Source organism: Myotis brandtii, unplaced genomic scaffold, assembly GCF_000412655.1.
Source record: "Myotis brandtii unplaced genomic scaffold, ASM41265v1 scaffold168, whole genome shotgun sequence".
Lineage (NCBI taxonomy): Eukaryota > Metazoa > Chordata > Mammalia > Chiroptera > Vespertilionidae > Myotis > Myotis brandtii.
The window spans coordinates 3,951,583-3,970,371 of record NW_005356173.1 but is presented as its reverse complement, the minus strand read 5'-3'; the positions used below and the strand labels follow the sequence as shown (position 1 = coordinate 3,970,371).

At 43.5% G+C, this 18,789-nt stretch overlaps 1 protein-coding gene across 1 annotated transcript in view; it reads right to left on the bottom strand.

Annotated features, from left to right (window-relative positions):
- Positions 1–18,789, bottom strand: part of CNTNAP2 (contactin associated protein-like 2) — a 1,278,915-nt gene that overhangs the window by 90,448 nt on the left and 1,169,678 nt on the right. The window contains exon 21 of the mRNA XM_005862840.2: positions 4,415–4,508. Within this exon, the coding sequence (XP_005862902.1) occupies positions 4,415–4,508 (94 nt within the window). The remainder of the gene's footprint in view (positions 1–4,414; positions 4,509–18,789) is intronic.

Here is an 18,789-nt window from a genome sequence, read left to right as displayed (position 1 = left end):
ACAGACATGTAACTACCCATCCTAAAATCGTGATGTTGGTTGACAGGGATCACATTTTTATTTCTAGAATAAATTTCTTCCATTCCCTTTAGAAAGATCACACTCGTCCTCAATCAGGCACCCTTTCTTTCATCCTTTCCATGTGTCCTTTCTCAAGTGATGCTCATCAAAGAGTTCCTGTGAAGGCAGATTATTTATTAAGATCCACCTCCTTTTTCTTCTTTCATGAGATCAGTTTCTGATTAAGCAACTGCTTGGGGGCATCGATCTCTAGGTGTCAGAACCTCACTGGAGTACACGAGATAGCTGTTGGAAGTTCAATTCGTCTTTATAGATGAATATTTACATAGCTGGTAAACGCATATTGGTTATTTCTCACTAAAATAGAGGTTGCTTTCAAAGGGAAATTTAAAAATACTTCTCGCCAATCCTGCTCCTACTAAATGATCCAATTTTAAGAAAGATTGGCTTGAAGAGGTGGCCATAGCCTCCCCAGGCACCTACATGACTTTTTTGGTCTTCACTGTGACTTTGATTGTGGTAACAGAATTTATCTCCGAGGGTCAGATTGTTTCTCCATCATTCTGAAAGATGCAGGTGTTACCAGGAAGCAGGGCCTAGCTCTTAGTGTCACACATCTCTCATTTAAAATCCCAGCTCCACCAATGACTAGCTGCGGGACTCTAAGCCAGTGGTTCAGCTGGTGGGGACTTTGCCCTCATGGGGAACTTTTGGCAATGATTGGAAATACTTTTGGTTGTCACAACTGGGGGGTGGCATTACTTGTACCCAGTTGAGAGAGGCCAGGAAAGCTGCTAAACATCCTACAATGGACAGGACAGTCCCCTCCTCCCAACAAAGACCTATCTGACCCTAAGTGTTAACAGTGCTGTTTTAAGAAAATAACTTAAGCTTTCCTAGCCTTGGTTCCACCTTCCACACAATGAGGGTAATGGTGGTCTAGGGTAGTGTTGTGAGCATGATAGAGAGCACTTCACTTAAAACACATACCACAACGACTGGCACAGAGCCAGCATAAAAATGCTAACTATAGCCCCGCCGGCATGGCTCAGTGGTTGAGTGTTGACCTATGAACCAGGATGTCATGGTTCGATTCCCGGTCAGGGCACAGGTAAGGGCACATGCCCCGGTTGTGGGCTTGATCCCCAGTGGAGGGTGTGCAGGAGGCTGATCAATAGTTCTCTCTCATCATTGATGTTTCTATCTCTCTCTCCCTCTCCCTTCTTCTCTGAAATCACTATATATATTTTAATGGGCAGACCTAAATAGACACTTATGCAGAGAGACATACAAATGGCCAAGAGAGATATGAAAAGATGCTCAGTGTCACTAATCATCAGAGAGACGCAAATTAAAATGACAGTGAGACTGCAAATACATTAGTTTAAAAAGAAAAAACACACTTCCCCACTGAGAGATAACAACCTGCAAGTAGGCATTTGTGCCCCAGCTTGTGAGAGAACCCAGGTTCTGAGAGGTTCAAGAACGTGACCGAGGGTTCAATGCTAACAAGAGGCAGAGCCTGGATTCAAACATCATTAGCTGCTGTGGACTGAATGTTTGTGTTCCCCCGAACCCATATGCTCACATCCTAACCCCCAGAGGATGACATTAGGATGTGGGGCCTTTGGGAGGCAATTAGATCATGAGGGTGGAGCTCTCGTGAATGAAATTAGTGCCCTCATAAGAAGGGAGGTAAGAGAGCTCGCTTTCCCTCTGTCCACCATGTGAGGGTATAATGAGAAGATGGCTGTCTGTCTGCAAACTAGGAAGTAGGTCCTCACCAGACACCTGATCTACTGGCACCTTGATCTTGGACTTCCCAGCCTTCAGACTGTGAGCAATTAATTTCTGTTGTTTAAGCCACCCAGCCTATGGTATTGTGTTATAGCAGCCTGACTAAGACACCAGCTCTGCCTGATTTCAGAGCCGACATTCTTTCAGCTTCATGACTACCAAATACTGCTTTGAGAAAAACCAGATGGCAAGACATACGAGAAGTGCACATCTTCTGTATTAACTCTCTTGGTTGTATTAGCATCCATACCCTCACACGCTGTAGTATACTCTTATGATGATATTCATTATGTTTCTTTTCCCTTTTAGTCTTTATTCAACAAATATTTATTTGCTCCTCGTTAGGAGACAGTGGGGCTATGAGACACTGTCTTGGTCTGCAAGGAGTTCATGGGCTGGTGCGGAAGAGCCAATCACTGCAAGATGTCATCGTTTGGGGACCCCTGGCAGCATCCTAACTTGCTCTCATGTGTATGATGCCATCTCCATCTTGGGACTGTGGACTTCCTTACAGTTTTTTAAACTACTCATTGCCACACACAGTTAGTTTACAAACACAGTACAATTTCCCTTTGGTGGAGATAAATCCCTGGGTGTCACACTCATATATCTGAGGTTTGTGTTACGCTTTTAGGTTGGCACAGTTTCACAGCACAGTAGATTCTAAGTTACAGAGAACATTGCCTTTATGATGTTACTTGTTTAGGACCTTGAAGGTCTTAGCCATGTTGCATAGGTAATTTTGGCAAAGTATGACTTTCATCATGTGACCTGAAATACTGATGAACCAGAGAGTTTTATTTATAGTGAGGGAATCTAGCAATCCCCCAACAGTTCTGTCAAAACTTGACTTTGTGAGCTTCATGAAGCAATACAGTCCATTGTTTTAGGTATGTTCATGGTAGATATTACTCTAGGAGAGTCACAATGTATATAATGTCTTTATGACTATCCTAGTTTCATAATGTAGAGTTTGATGGAATTAAACATCAATGGCCATGAAGGAACACATCATATTTTCAAATGTTCTTGACTGAGTTGTGGGAATGCATATGGCGGCATTTGGACACTCGCCAATATCTCAGGTTATATGCTTTGTGAGTGCCAGGGCTCTACCCCACTGAATGGCCACTTCCGGTTCCTAATTAATGACATCACTTGACTTTCAGCTGCAGCCCTTCTGGACCTTGACCCTTAATGACAAGTTCTTTTGATCTGCCCAAGACCACATATTAGTTGAGTAACTTTGGCAAGGTGACCTCCCTTAGTTTTGGTTTCCTCATCTGTAAAATGAGGATAATAACCATAGTTCTTACTTCACTGGATTGTCGGGACATTAAATGTTCATATTTATGTTTAGTACGATGCCTAAAACAATGTAGGTGGTCAGTGAAGTTTAGCTATCATTCCTTTTCCTCCTCCACCCACTCACTGAGCCATTGTCACCACCACCCTTGTCCCATGCCTCCCCTTTTCCTCTGTGGTCTCACATACAACTCTGCTTGCCTGTTATTTTGCCTGGTATGTTCCTGGTTCTAGGTCTGGGGATACTTTTTGTTCTTGGCCCCTCTCTAGCATGAGATGTAGGGCTTATCCCTTGACTAATCACCCTCCTCTGCCCAAGTCTTCTTTTTTTTTCCTTCTCATTTCTAAGTCAACCATCAGAGATTATATTAGGAACATAGACCAAGGTATCTGACTATCTGGGTTCAAGTTTTGGTTCCACTTATTAAGTAGGGCAAGTTATTTAATTTCTCTGTGCCTCAGTCTTGCCATCTGTAAAATGGAGATAATAATCTTGATTATCTTATGGAATTGCTACAGAGATTAAATGAGTTCATATATTAAAAGTGCTTAAAATGGAGTTGGGCCTGCAATAAGTCCTATATTATTGTGTATATTATTGCTATTTTTATTATAGGTTGGGTCTCCTATTCTCTTATTATCTGTTCCTCCCACCCATTTTTTTAAAATTAATGCCTTTTATGATTAATACCGTCCTCATCACCACTATCCACTGGACACAGAGCCACCCTCCTCCTTGGCCAGCACATTATCCACCATCTTACTACTTCCATCTTGGGTTCATAATATACATTCTCATAGTAAAAAATCCATTGGCTTAATCATTTAAAAATACCTAGTCAATCATATCAATATTTTAGTCTCGATAGCACTGATTGATAGTAAAGAAAAGGGCAAGGATGACTCATAAAGCCACGATCACACACAGGGGAGGCTGTTCTGTCACCATTTTCCAATTCCTACTGGCCTTCTAATTTGCAAATAGTATCAGGTGAGCTATTCTCAGGAGTGAGAGGAAGAAAACCACATTGATATGCTTAGAATAAAAAAAAGTTAATTTAAATATCGTTAGCAGGCGGAGGTCTTTAAGAAACCAATGAACATATTCTACATAAAGAAGCCAGGAGCAGACACTTGCTTTTAGTTGTGTTTTAGTGTGTACCACACACCAAATAACACTGATTCCAACTACCATTGACTTGGATACCCCAATCACCAACCACAATCTGTTTAAAAGGGGAACTAGCAGCTTTAGAATATAGGACGTGAGCAATTTGCCCCAAATTCTTACCTATAACTTTTCCCAGGAAGAGCGACTTGGGAGAGTTGAACAGTGTGTCAGATGAGCTTGGCAGGTGGTAACTCACAGAAGGATAATGATCCAGCTGCAGGAAGGAAAAAGAGTCATTTTTAGGAGAATGCCACTGTCTTGCACTGGACTCAAATCTTCCGGGGGGATGACATCACTCTTTGAATCTTGGTTTCAAGATACCTTATTTCATTAGAAGTTTGTTCCTTCATAGCTCTTTGAAAGCAATGTGAACTTGGTAAGTGAAGACCCTTTATGAACTCTTCTCCAGTTTATGCACATTTTCTGTGGATAATTTACCTCCTGGATTATGATCCTTGCTCATTTTATTGGGATAAAATCTGCTTGATCAAATCTCCAGTACTGATCTCTGAGATAGAAAATGCTACATCAATAGCAATAAATTTTGTTTAGGATCCTCTTACTGTTCCACTTTCTTCACCTTTTTGTACTATCAGCTTATAGACCAATATTGATCTTCAGAACATATATATTCAAATATGAATATATATTTTATGTATGACTATATATTCAAATGTTGAGGTTCAGGTTGGGTAAGCATACATAGTTGTCTTGCTTATCAAAATGAGGGTAACTTCTCCTTTCTACCACAGGGCAGGTGAGTTGGCCACAGAGGGAGGGAGGAGGAAGCCAATGGAAACAGCTTACAGTGATGGGGTGGGAGCAATGCACATTTCTCACTACCCTTCCCATGCGTAAAATGCCAATGAGGCTGTCCCAGAATCACAGGACTTGTCCTTTGTGTCCCTGTGTGGCTTTTCCTGCCTTAAAAAACTGATACAGTCTAATTGTGTTTCCCCAACGATGAGCTCCTAGAGCAGTGATGGCGAACCTTTTGAGCTCGGCGTGTCAGCATTTTGAAAAACCCTAACCTAACTCTGGTGCCGTGTCACATATAGAAATTTTTTGATATTTGCAACCATAGTAAAACAAAGACTTATATTTTTGATATTTATTTTATATATTTGAATGCCATTTAACAAAGAAAAATCAACCAAAAAAATGAGTTCGCGTGTCACCTCTGACATGCGTGTCATAGGTTCGCCATCACTGTCCTAGAGCCTTCAGTGCTTCTTTGTATCCACCTGTGAAAAACTTCCTTTGTAACCTCTCCTTTTCTCTGAAGAGAGTTTAATACCCGAGGAGGAAAGCATGAGGGAGGGTGAGCATCAGAAGAAAAACCTGGGTCACTGTCCAGCACAGGCATTCCGTGGGAACTGGGTACAAGAAGCAACTTGCTGAAGCTGACAGCGCAGACTCCAGGAACTAGATCCACTCCCAGGTCCTGGCTAGCAAGGGCTAAGGTGGGCAAAGATGCAGGAAGCCAGCCTGCTCTGGGGACCAGAGGGTGGCTGGCACCTGTGGGAGGAAGGGAGCTAATCTCTCTCCCTCTGTTTACTAGAAACCTAGAGGTCACTGAGAAAGTCAAGTGAAGAGTCAAAGACTCACACATATCAGGAATTTGCAGAGTTCTGACCTGCAGAACTGTTTGGTAATACTGTAACAAAAGTCCAAAAACTACCATTAAAGCGAACACTGGCATGTTCAACTATAATTTTTAAAAAATTTATCTTTATTGTTGAAAGTAATACAGATGTCCTTGACTATAATTTTGAAAAGTTAAAAAAATAATTTGAATTGCCTCATTAACAAAACATTTTATTCTGGTCAGAAAAATCTTAAATATTTGAAATTGTTTCGAGCAAGGCCCCCCCCCCCCCCCCCCCCCCCCGCCAAATATTAGGAGCTGCTTTGGCTCCATCTAGTGGCACCCATAGGTAACTGCTGCTGTCCCTCCACCCATTTCTATTATCTGTTGTCAAAAAAGCTAACTGCAAATGGCCAATGTACTAGTAACTAACAGGCGATTCTATAATGCATCACAGTGATGATCTCCCCTTAAGTACTTCTTATAATTTAATCTATCCTGTTAAAGAACTGAAAAATTATACAAACAACATATGGTCATTAAAGAAAAATAATATAGATTTGCAGAAAAAAACAGCTGGTGATAATGTCAATTTTTAAATGTACTTGTGTATTCTTTCAAGTTTTTACAAAAATTGGATGGAACCCAACTACACATATTGCTTTGCATTATTTAATGATCTATAATAATGAAAGTGTAATATGCTAATCAGACCGGACAGCTGAACGACCTTCTGGACATCATTCCGGTCGTCCTTCCAGACGAAGCAGCGGCAGCAGGGGCTGAGGCAGAGGCAGTTAGGGGTGATCAGGCAGGCAGGCAAGCAGTTAGGGGCAGGCAGGCAGAGTGGTTAGGGGCGATCAGGCAGGCAGGCAGAGTGGTTAGTGGTGATCAGGGCAGGCAGAGGTGGTTAGGGGCGATCAGGCAGGCAGGCAGGTGAGCGATTAGGAGCCAGCGGTCCCGGATTATGAGAGGGTGCAGGCAGGGGTGAGAGACCCCCTCTCCCCCGTGCATGAATTTCGTGCACTGGGCCTCTAGTGTATTATAAAACTAATTCTGTGTCAATACATATACAACTAAAGCATCATTTGAAATTATTAATGACCAGTACTCCGTGTTATGAATATACAGTCCACAATCTTTAAAAAATATCAAATTTCTATATTTAGACTTTTAGATTTCTTGTGTCTCTGGGCCTAGCACAGTGCTGAGCATATTGTAGATCCTCAATAAAAATGTGTTGACATTCGTTAATGTAGCTCTTCAAACAATGGGCACAGAAGTGAAGTCAGTCCTCAGGTGTGGTCTGACCCACACTGTGGAAATATCTTCCTTTCCCTGAACTGTTTCTATGGATCCAAACCAGACAGACTTGGCTATTTGGAGGCCATTTTATATTATTTGTACTGAGCTCACAGTAAAATGAAATTCCTAGCTTGTCTCCACAGGGTTACTTCCAGCTCTTCCCCTTCCTCGCTTTATGCAGTTGATGAACCAAAGACTAGAATTTACACATTGATATATATTAAATTTTTGCTTTGCAGCAACAGTTTTTTGATTCTTGATTCTGTTATCTAACATATCAGTGACACTTTCCTGCTTTTCATTTACCTGTAAATACCCTGAACACACCCAAGTCTTGTGAAGTTATCAATTATAGTTGACATACATCCTTATATTAGTTCAGGTGTATACCCCAGTGACCAGACATTATATAACTTCATAAGTGAGCACCCCAATAAATCCTGCACCCATCCACCACCACACCTAGTTATTAGAATATTATTGACTATATTACCTATGCTGTATTTTATATCCCTATGACTATTCTGTAACAACCAATTTGTATTTTTAATCCCTTCACCTTTTTCACCAATGCCCCCCTCCAATCTGGCAACTAACAAAAAGTTCTTTGTATTTGAATCTGTTTCTGTTCTACTTATTCATTTTATTTGTAGATTCAATTGTTGATAGATATGTATTTATTGCCATTTTATTGTTCATATTTTTAATCTTCTTTTTCTTAAAGAAGACCCTTTAACTTTCACATTATACTGGTTTGGTAGTGATGAACTTCTTTAGTTTTTTTTTTTGTGTGTCCATCAATTTTAAATGATACTTTGCAGAGAGAGTAATCTTGGTTGTAGGTCCTAGCTTTTCATCACTTTGAATATTTCTTGCCACACCCTCTGATCTATAAAGTTTCTTTTGAGAAATCAGGTGATAGTCTTATGGGAGCTCCTTTGTAGGTAATTAACTGCTTTTCTTTTGCTGCTTTTAAGTTTTTCTGTTTGTCTTTAACCTTATGCATTTCAATCATGATGTGGGTTGGTGTGGGCCTCTGTGGGTTCATCTTGTTTGGGACTCTGTTTCCTTCACAAAGTTAGGGAAATTTTCTGTTATTATTTTTTTCAATAGTTTTTCAATTTCTTGCTCTCTCTCTTCTCTTAGCAACCCCATGACGTGAATGTTGGTGTACCTGAAGTTGTCCTAGAGGCTCCTTACACTATCTTCAATTTTTTTAGATTATTTTTTTCTTTTTTGCTATTCTAAGTGGATGTTTTTGCTTTCTTATATTTCAAATTGCTGATTTGATTCTTGGCTTTACCTACTCTGCTGTTGATTCCCTGTAAATTATTCTTTATTTCAGTTAGTGTATCCTGCATTTCTGACTGGTTCATTTTTATGATGTTGAGGTCCTCATTAAGTTCCTTGAGCATCCTTATAATCAGTATTTTGAATTCTGCATCTAATAGATTGTTTGTCTCCATTTTGTTCAGTTCTCTTTTTGGAGTGTTTTTTTTTTAAAATCTTAACTCAAAGATATTTTTCTATTGATCTCCAGAGAGAGTGGAAGGGAGGGGGAGAGTCAGAGAGAGAGAAACCGATGTGAGAGAGACACATGGATTGGCCGCCTCCCACATGTACCCTGACCAGGGCTGGGGCTCAAGCTTGCAACCGAGGTACATGCCCTTGACTGAAATTGAACCTGGGACCCTTCAAAATGCAGTCTGATGCTCTATCCACTGAGCCAAACCGGCTAGGGCTGGGCCATGTTTCTTTGTCTCCTCATTTTGGCTGCCTCCCTGTGTTTATTTCTATGTATTAGGTAGAAGTGCTACGTCTCCTAGGCAAGGTAGGTGGCCTAATGCAGTAGGTGTTCTATAGGGTCCAGTGGCACAGCCTTCCTGACCACCCCATTTGAGCACTCGAGGTGCACCCCCTGTGTGGCCTGTACACTCTCCTATTGTAATTGAGTCTTGATTGCTGTTGGCACATCAATGGGAGGGATTTACTCAGGCTGATCAGCTACAAGGACTGGCTGTAATCACTGACCACCGACCTCTGACCACCTTGGAGGATCAGCTTTGCAGGAGCCCACTGCACAGAGCAGGGCTCTGGTACCCAATGAGTCTGCCCCTTCAGTGTGTTGCTTGTGGAGGTGGTTGGGTGGTGGTGCTTTTATGTGATCTGAAACTGTCTACTAGGTGTGCTGGCTCTGGGGCCTCTGGGAGGTGCAGGCAAGGTCTGCCATTGCCTGTGTTCTGCCCGGGGCCACCTGGCATGAGCTACAAAGTGATCTACTTGTGTTGGCCTTGGAGGTGCCAGGAGAGGCCAATCTGTGAACTGAGGATGGCTGTTGCTAGTGCCGGGCCTGGGGCCACTTAGTAAGACATATGGGGCTCACTGAGGCCAGATACTGTTTGTTTGAGGTTTTTAGGAAAATCTGAAGCATAAACTAAGACAGGCCATTTCTATGGTAAAGCCACTGGAAACAGCTTGGGTGGGCCAGAAAGTTGGGTGGGCCAGGGCCTCAGGGAATCACCAGGGTGAGGCAAACAGTGTGAGCCAAGTTGATGGAGTCTCAGATATGGTGCCCATCTGCCAGATCCGTAGGTGAAGGGATCAGAAAAGGAACAATGGCCTTTGGCAGCACTTCTGTCTGGGAGAAAGGTGTCCCTGATGCCAAACAGTTCCTCCCTGTATGTCTCTGGTGCCTTTTAAGCTGCTGTCCCCATGCTAGAACCCAGAGGGAGTGAGTCTGAGTAAGTCCATGTGTGGGGCCCTTTAAGAGGAACTGCCTGGGACTCCAGCAGCTTCTGTCTTCCTCAGCCTCAATCCCTGCTGGTTTTTACTGCCAAAGGTTATGGGAGCTTTTCTTCCTGGCACTGGAACCCTGGGATGGGGGGCCTGGTATTGGACTGGGACTCCTTGCTCCTCATGGGTGACCTACACCTTTTCCTTCACTAGGAGACAAGAATCTGTGCTTCGTTACTCCTTCTGTCTTAAGCTCCTCCCTGCTTTGTGCCCAGGGCTGGGGGGTGCAGGTGGGATTGTGGGGAGAGGTTGAGTTCAAGTGCAGAGCACAGTGGGAAAGGGAGCTCTGGGACATGGCATATGTGATTAAATTAAGGATCTGAGAGAAGGAGATTATCCTGGATTATCTGGGCTGAGCCAGGAATGCAGGTGACTTCTAGAAGCTGAAAAAAGGCAAAGAGCCTCCACAAGAAGCCAGCCCTGCCAATACTTTTATCAACACAGCAATCCTAATTTTGGGCATCTGGCCTCTAGAACTGTAAAATAAATTGGTGGTGTTTTAAGCCCCTGAATTAGTTACAGCAGCAATGGAAACATAATACAAGAAATTCAGAAAACACACCACTATGCAATCAAAAAATGACCAGACATCCACTTCTCCCAAGATCATTTCCCTAATAACAACTTTCATCTTGTTCTGTTCTTCCTGCCTCCCACATGAAAATTATAAAATGCCCAGTTACTGGATTGCCCTGCTCCCCGAGACCATCCAATCCAGAAGACAGCCCACTCTCCGGCATCCTCCAGCACAGGCCCATCCTGAAATAAGCTCTTTCCCATCCCTGTCCTTGGGATGTGAGTCTGTGTCAAAAATCAATTTATTGCCCCCAGGCCCTACCTGCACCCTTTCATATATGCTCCATGATAAGCATGGATTTCTCTCATCTCTTTTATTTTTATTTTTAATATATTTTATTGATTTTTTACAGTGACGAAGGGAGAGGGACAGAGAGCCAGAAACATTGATGAGAGAGGAACATCGATCAGCTGCCTCCTGCACATCTCCTACTGGGGATGTGCCCGCAGCCAAGGTACATGCCCTTGACAGGAACCGAACCCAGGACCCTTCAGTCTGCAGGCTGACGCTCCATCCACTGAACCAAACCAGCCAGGGCTCCTCTCATCTCTTTTAAAGTGAGCACAGTGTGACGCTTTCTCAGTAGAGGGCACTGGAGGGACACTGCAGGAGGAAGGGGCTTCTGGAAATTTCCAGTGCTGGCTTGGGGGAGGGGGGAGTCAGGGGGTCTGCCTAGAGTGTGAGGACATCCTGCGGAGCCTGCCTTTGCCACGGGCACACAGCATGATCCCTCTGTGACTCTATAGCTGGGTGACAAGACTCTCAACTGGAAACTGGAGCCCCTGTGCAGCTGCGATGTGGTCCTTGTGCTCTGATGTCCTCTTACCTCCCACAGCGCGTGCGCACGCACACACGCATAGACACGCGCACACACACACACACACACACACACACACACTCACACACACACATGTGTGTGCGCGCGCGTGCGGCTGCTGAGCTCCTGCTTCCCCACCTGCACTCTGCAGGGTGGCCTTTTGCTGGCCCAACAACTCCAGACCGGCTCCAGCCTGGCCACTTCAGAATCTCTCTGCTCTCTGGGGGCTGAACAAGCACAGCCCTTCTGTGGTCCTCACATGGGTGTTCTCTCTGGGTACCCTACAGCGGTCGCCAACCGGTGGTCCGTGAGGTCCGAAAGGTTGGCGACTGCTGCCCTAGGAGACTCCACAGGGGCTTCCTTAGGTCTTAGAATTTCCCTTTATCGCAGTTAATTCTTACATCTACCATCCCATGTTTAACCTGTTGTGTGGTTTCTATCTCCTGATTGGACTCAAATAGGAAAAGAGGAAGCATGAATCGAGCAACTACTATGTGCAATGTTTGTGCCAGGCTTTTCACATCTTATTGAACAGACATCAAATAGCAGTTCTCTGCTTTACTGTCACAAAACATGCCCAAAGTCAGAAAGAGAGTAAGTGGCAGAGTTGGCTAACCTGTACATCTGGCTACAAGGTGACAGTCTCTAACCTAGCCCAGCCCTTTCAACGCAGGAAGGGAGATGATCAGCTGCATTTGAAATACTGACATTTAAAAAGAGAAAATGCATCCAATCAGATCAGGCAAGACAAGCTCAACCTGAAAAGCCCGAGGACACGTCACATTGTGTCTTCTCACTTGTATTGCCATGGTTGAGTGGGGTAATTCAAGGTAATTTCTTTGGGGTCCAGGTGAGCTATTTTGCTGTACATCTAGCTGGTAGTCACCCCGCTGGCAGTCAGAGCCTGTGCAATGGGGGCTCATTAAAATTAAAGACTGTGACTCTGTGTGCCCCAGGACAACCTTCAGGGAACACTAATTTGTTCAACAGATGCTATTAAGGCGTTAAAAGCATACTGGTTCAGGCTGGGGCTCCTGTCTCATGCAGAATTAGAGCTTTAGTGTCCGTTCAGGTATTATTGTGTGACTTCAGTTCACTTCCATTTTTAAGCCACAATTGGCCTTGGCAGAGTTTGAAAGGATTTGTCTACCTGTTTGTGTTTGGGGGTGAAATGGAGAAAGTGGGGAAGGAACAGAGAAGAAAGACCTAAGCAGCGTGGGTGACCTCTCACCACCAGAGGGGCACATCTGAGAAGGGGCATGAAATATTGCCATGAGGGGCTCTAGACAAGGGTCTGAGATTTCTTGCCTCCTTTCTGAATCCTTAATTGTAGGGAATACTTGGAGTTAGCTCAGAGACATTGAATTTGGAATATACCATCTTGATGAATATTCTACTCTAAGTTGAAGCTCAAAGGTTAGATATGAATAAAGCCAAAGCAAAGAGGTGTTAGGGATGAGAAACAGACTCGCTTATCTCAACCATTACCCATCTCTGCTTATCCCTTCTAACTTGAAACTCTGTAGACTTTACAGGAGGCTGCAGCCTTCTCTCCCACTTTACTTTCCAGCCCACCTGGGCGTTTGCAGCTGGGGGTCCCTACAAGCCCCAGGCTATTCACATCTGAGAACTGGAAGGAGCAGGAGCCCACCCAGCACCAAAGGTCAGTCCTCTAAATGTTTTCCACTTCTTCCCAACTCCAACTCAACCTATTCTCGTTAATGCAGAGGACACAGAATAAACTTAGAGGAGCGTGGGAGACAAAAAAATTCATTGTGGGTCTGCCACCAGTTACGGAGTTGCAGCCTGTCCCTTGGCTGAACAGTGACTGTGCGGACAAGGGCCACACCCCTCCCCCTGTCCTTCTCCAAGAGCAGTGCAGGGCCTGTGTTCCTGCTTGTGGAACTATGAGCAGTGGGCTGGGCAGGCCGAGAGGAAATACACCAGAGATCGGAGCCCAAGTGCTGCACCTCACCTCTGGACTCTGGGCTGTTTCTTTTCTGCAGCTGTATCTAGTAAACCTCCTGGTCCACTGAAGACCCACGTGAAATGGGCCAGTACCATCTCCATCTTAGCTGTTTACTTAACAAGTATTAAATGAGTCCGCACTGGCTAAGCCACACTGGTGTGTGTGTGTGTGTGTGTGTGTGTGTGTGTGTGTGTGTGTGTGTTATGGAAACCCTAGCTTTCACTTCTCCGTCCTTCTCCAAGAGCTAGTACAGAACTTCTAGTCTAGAAAAGAGCTCCATGGATGATCCAATTAATGGAAGCCCATATAATTTTATGACCATTTGGTTGGGTGAGTGAGCCTGACTTCATACTAAGGATTGCAGAAGGACTGATGGCTAACTTGAGACCCTGAATGTTAATGCTATGGGACGCTCCCATTACTGCTGGGTCTTTGAGTTTGGCATAACCCATTCCTGGGACCATATGGCATCACTGTGGGGGACAGCACGCCAGCCTCTTCCCAGCCTATGGTGCGCAGCCATAGGGCCCTCCATACAACTCCAAGAGCGACCAAGGATGCAGACAGTAGGTCACAATCTGGGAGGTCACACCGCCTTCCACCTTAGTTTGTTGCTGGCCTAAGCTGCTCATAGACCTTATGGCTGATAGTTACATTTAAGGAAGAGAAAGAGGCCAAGAAACACTGCCCTGTAACAAAACTGTGGAATAAATGAGGAATGGTCAAGCTCTCATGATTGGGTTAACAGTGGAGGAGGCTGAGTGTGTTACATGGCATACACCTCCATGACTGGGAAGTTCACCGAATACTTCAGTTACCAGTAGATGGACAAGCCAGGGGACCCTTTGCCTCTCCAGGAGATATGAAATGGCCCAAGGTGATCAGAGGGCAAAGAGGAGAGGAAAGAGCTGTGGGTTCTCCCCTCCCCCTCTGCTCTGACCCAATTCCACCTCTCAGCCCTTGGGACCCAGTGTGTTCTCTGAAACATACTTCAGGGCTTCTTCTGCTTTCCCTTCACCAGATCCAACTGCGACGGATGAATTAATTCTTTTAAAAAATATTTTTATTGATTTCAGAGAGGAAGGGAGAGGGAGAGAGAGATAGAAACATCAATGATGAGAGAGAATTATTGATTGGCTGCTTCTGGCACGACCCCTACCAGGGACTGAGTCTGAAACCTGGGCATGTGTCCTGACCGGAAATAGGACCATGACCTCCTGGTTCATAGGTCAGCGCTCAACCACTAAGCCACACCAGCTGTGTGAATTCTTATTCTAGGAATCATATCTAACCCCCTCACTCAGTCACTAGCCCCAAGTCTTGGGGAAGCCCTCTGAAGCAGTTATAAGGCCCAGGCCGTACAACAAGAGCTGTCTCTGCCATATGTATTTATGTATCAGCCAATTTGGCTCCCAACATTCAGCCCTGAGCAAATGTTTACATAAATGTCAAGTTCGCTTGGGAAAAAATCAGGTTCAGTTGGAAAAGTTCAAGCAAGGGAAAGCCTTAGAAACAGCTAGTTTATCACCTTTCCCCCACCAATGTAGGAGAGGAAGTAAGGTCTCAGAGAGAGTTAGTGTTCTGCCCAAGTTCACAGACTAGTAGTAGCATGAGCCTTGAACCAACATTAAACTCATAAGGAATGTTATTTTCCAGAAATGCCTGAGAAAGAAAGGATTGAAGAGACAGCATTCTTTCCTGTATCTGTGCATTACTTCTCTTTCAGAGATGTCAGGAGGTTTCATGACTTGATAAGTTTTAAAATGACAGGCATTCCAAGTGCTTCCTCTTGTCTCTAAACCGTCATTATTATGGTAATGCAATCAGCACAATTTATCTCCTCTTTAGGCAGTGGTTCTCAACCTTTCTAATGCCGCGACCCTTTAATACAGTTCCTCCTGTTGTGGTGACCCCCAACCATAAAATTATTTTGTTGTTACTTCATAACTGTAATTTTGCTACTGTTATGAATCATAATGTAAATATCTGATATGCAGGATGTATTTTCATTGTTACAAATTGAAGATAATTAAAGCATAGTGATTAATCACAAAACAATATGTAATTATATATGTGTTTTCCGATGGTCTTAGGCGACCCCTGTGAAAGGGTCATTCGACCCCCAAAGGGATCGCGACCCACAGGTTGAGAACCACTGTCTTAAGGTCTAGTGCATTTGAAATTCTGCAGTATGGATGCCGTTAAAAGAATTCGTGAGCTCTTTAGGTGATTTATGTTTTAGTATATTAAAAATTTCTCAAAATAGTAAAAAGAAAAAAGTTAGCTTTCAAAAGTTGATCTACTTTCCCGGGTCTAATACTCCACCTACTGGAGAACCCCTGAATATGACTTAAAACAGAAAGTGTTTTCAAAAACTGTTTTTTGAAAAAACCTGATTTTGTATCAATAAATTGTATATATTTTTACAAATATCAATGAATGAGAGGAGAAATTCTCATTTCATAGCTGAAGTACCATTAATTTCAAAGACGTTTAGAGCAGAAATGGCCACAAAAATTATATAATTATTTTCAAAGGATCTGGTTAGAAAATATGTAGGACTTTCAGGTTTGTATTTTGACTCGTACAAGAGAATTCAGAAGCTGATTATAAAGCAACTAGAGGCCCGGTGCACAAAAAACTGTGCAATGGGCGGGGGGTCCCTCAGCTCGGCCTGCACCCTCTCGCAATCCGGGACCCTTTGGGGGATGTTCGACTGCCAGTTTAGGCCCGATCCCGCAGGGCCTAAATCGGCAGTCGGACATCCCTCTCACAATCCAGGACCACTGGTTCCTAACTGCTCGCCTGTCTGCCTGCCTGATCGCCCCTAACCACTCTGCCTGTCTGCCTGTTTGCCCCTAACCACTCTGCCTGCCTGATGTCACTAACTGCTTTCCTTCCTGCCTGATTGCCCTTAACTGCTCACCTACCTGCCTGATTGCCCCTAACCACTTGCCTGCCTGCCTGATTGCTCCTAACTGCTCACCTGCCTGCCTGATCATCCCTAACTGCCTGTACTTGCCTGCCTGATTGCCCCTAACCACTCTGTCTGCCTGCCTGATTGCCCCTAACTGCCTCTGCCTCGGCCCCCGCCACGGCTTCATCTGGAAGGACATCTGGAATGACGTCCAGAAGGTCGTTCGGCTGTCCAGTCTAATTAGCATATCATGTTTTTATTATTATAGATACTAGTAATTTTACCTCTAATTTCCTTCTTAGAGATCTGGTATGAATGTAGCTCATGGTTTTTATACACTTCTATATTTCAAATCACTTTAAAAACCATCAAATTTAATCATTATGCATAATGGGTGGTTTACATAATATTAACATAATTAGCATCAATTAAATCACTTCATATGGCATATTTTTTTGAAGATTTCAAGGCAAACACATTTTGCTAAATTGTAAAATGACCTTCCAGGAATAAGGAAAAATAAATAAATGGATGGAAAAAAAGAGGAAAAAAACAAAGAATTCAAGTGAAAAATAAAATTAGAATTGGTCAGTTTTGAAAACAGGTATTAATTAACAAATATAATGTTGCTAAAATGATATAATGTAATGGCACATTTTTTAGTAATTAAATGAAAAGAATAAAGACATGAATAAGAAACAATATAGGTATGACAAATATGATTGAGTCTTTCTATTTCAGTTTTTATTTGCCTTTGTAATCTTGATTTGTCACACACATGTTTTCAGGGGTTTAAATTTGGTCCTGTGAATTCCTGGGTGAGCTGTGTGGGAAGTTTTAATAAGGCTGTCAATAAAAGTGATGTATCAGGAAATATCTGTTTAGTGAATCTACAAATAGGGAAAGTGTTGTAGTCTGGTGCATGTGATGCTATCGATGTCATGCTGTTTATCTGTTGAGGTTGAGACTGGTCAGTGGGTGGCTACTCTGATAAGTTTTTTCAGCGTGGGCACCTCACAGGTCCAGATACAAGGACTTTATTTGAAGATGAGCCCCTCACAGAAATATAGTCAAATCTTTGGATGTGAGCATGTCGGCTGCATGGGCTGGAGGCACCTGCCAATGTGGACTCCTGGGAAGGGTACACCTGTCTAGTGGCAGGCCCTTCCCATAGGCCACCCTGAGAATAGGAGAACGATGATCACAGCGTGGCCTGACTGCTGAGGAGGTGTCCCTGCGGGAAGAGGGAGACCTTGGCATGAGGTTCAAATGACCCCTCTAACCATTCTAGGCAGTGATCTTTCAGTAAATGACATGACTCCTATGACCTCCTATTGCTCCACGAGGACTTTCATGCGATTTTGCTATCCAGGCACCTTGTGAACTGGGCCTGGAGGTAAGCTGAAGATTTATATATGCAGATGTTCCCAGATGTGGTCAAGGTGCTTAGACTCTTGTTTTGGAAATAAGACTTATAAAGCAATTATGGAATATTATAAAACAACATATTAAAATTGAATATAAGATATCACCTTAAATTCTAAAATGTATGATATGGAGAATAACTGCCATCATGGTTTAAATACCTAGAATGGCAGAGTGGAAGCATTTTGAGGAAGGATATGTACATACACCAATTTGTCAGGGGTATTGAGGTGACCAGCCTCATTGGTCCTTAGGGATGTGTTTTGGAGAGAAATGAGAGATGACAATGGAAGGTAGTAAAGGAAGCTAGATTGTGGAGGGCTCTGAATGCCAGGTGTAATGTTTGAATTTGATCCAGACATGACTGGGGTTATAGTTTTTAAAAATTATTTTGGTGTAATATCTCCCCCAACTTGTTATGGTTGTTGTCTGTGATCTCAATTTCTTTATAAGGAGGGCAAATTCAAGGTGTTATGTCTGCTGAGCACCTGATTGCTCTGGTCCTAAAAGTTTGGACCCTGTTTTGGGGAGAGTCAATGTTTTGTTGCACATATTGTGGGGAGACCTGGAGATGGTTGAGAAGAAAGCAGAGAAAATGTAGCAAGCCTGACACTGCATGGAGTTAGGGCTGTAACAAACCTTTGTAGAGCAATGGATACAATAACTATTGAACACATGAGTATCTAACATGTGACATTCACTGGTTCATTGTTCAAGAATTCATCATGCTGTGTATTCCTCTCTAGGACCCTGAGATGTTCAATACAGGCTACTAGCCAGGGAATGTTTTGAGTGTTTGGATGTGCCTGTATACTGAAGAAGGTAGTGAGCTTCACTTTGGGTGGATATGCTGTGGATCAGAGAGTGCACCCATGAGAGAAAGAGCTTAGAAATAGAGAGGACCCCTGGAAATCTTGGGGCGGGGTGCTTTGGGTTTCTATCAGGGCCAGCGCAAATAATGGATCAAGGTGATTTGATTGAAGGCTGGAGATTGAGTTCGATCTCTGGCCAATGAATGAATCAATCATGCTTACAGAATGAAGCCAGCCCTCCCACGCCCCCCCCCAAAAAAAACCCCCACACAACCCCCCCCCCAAAAAAAAT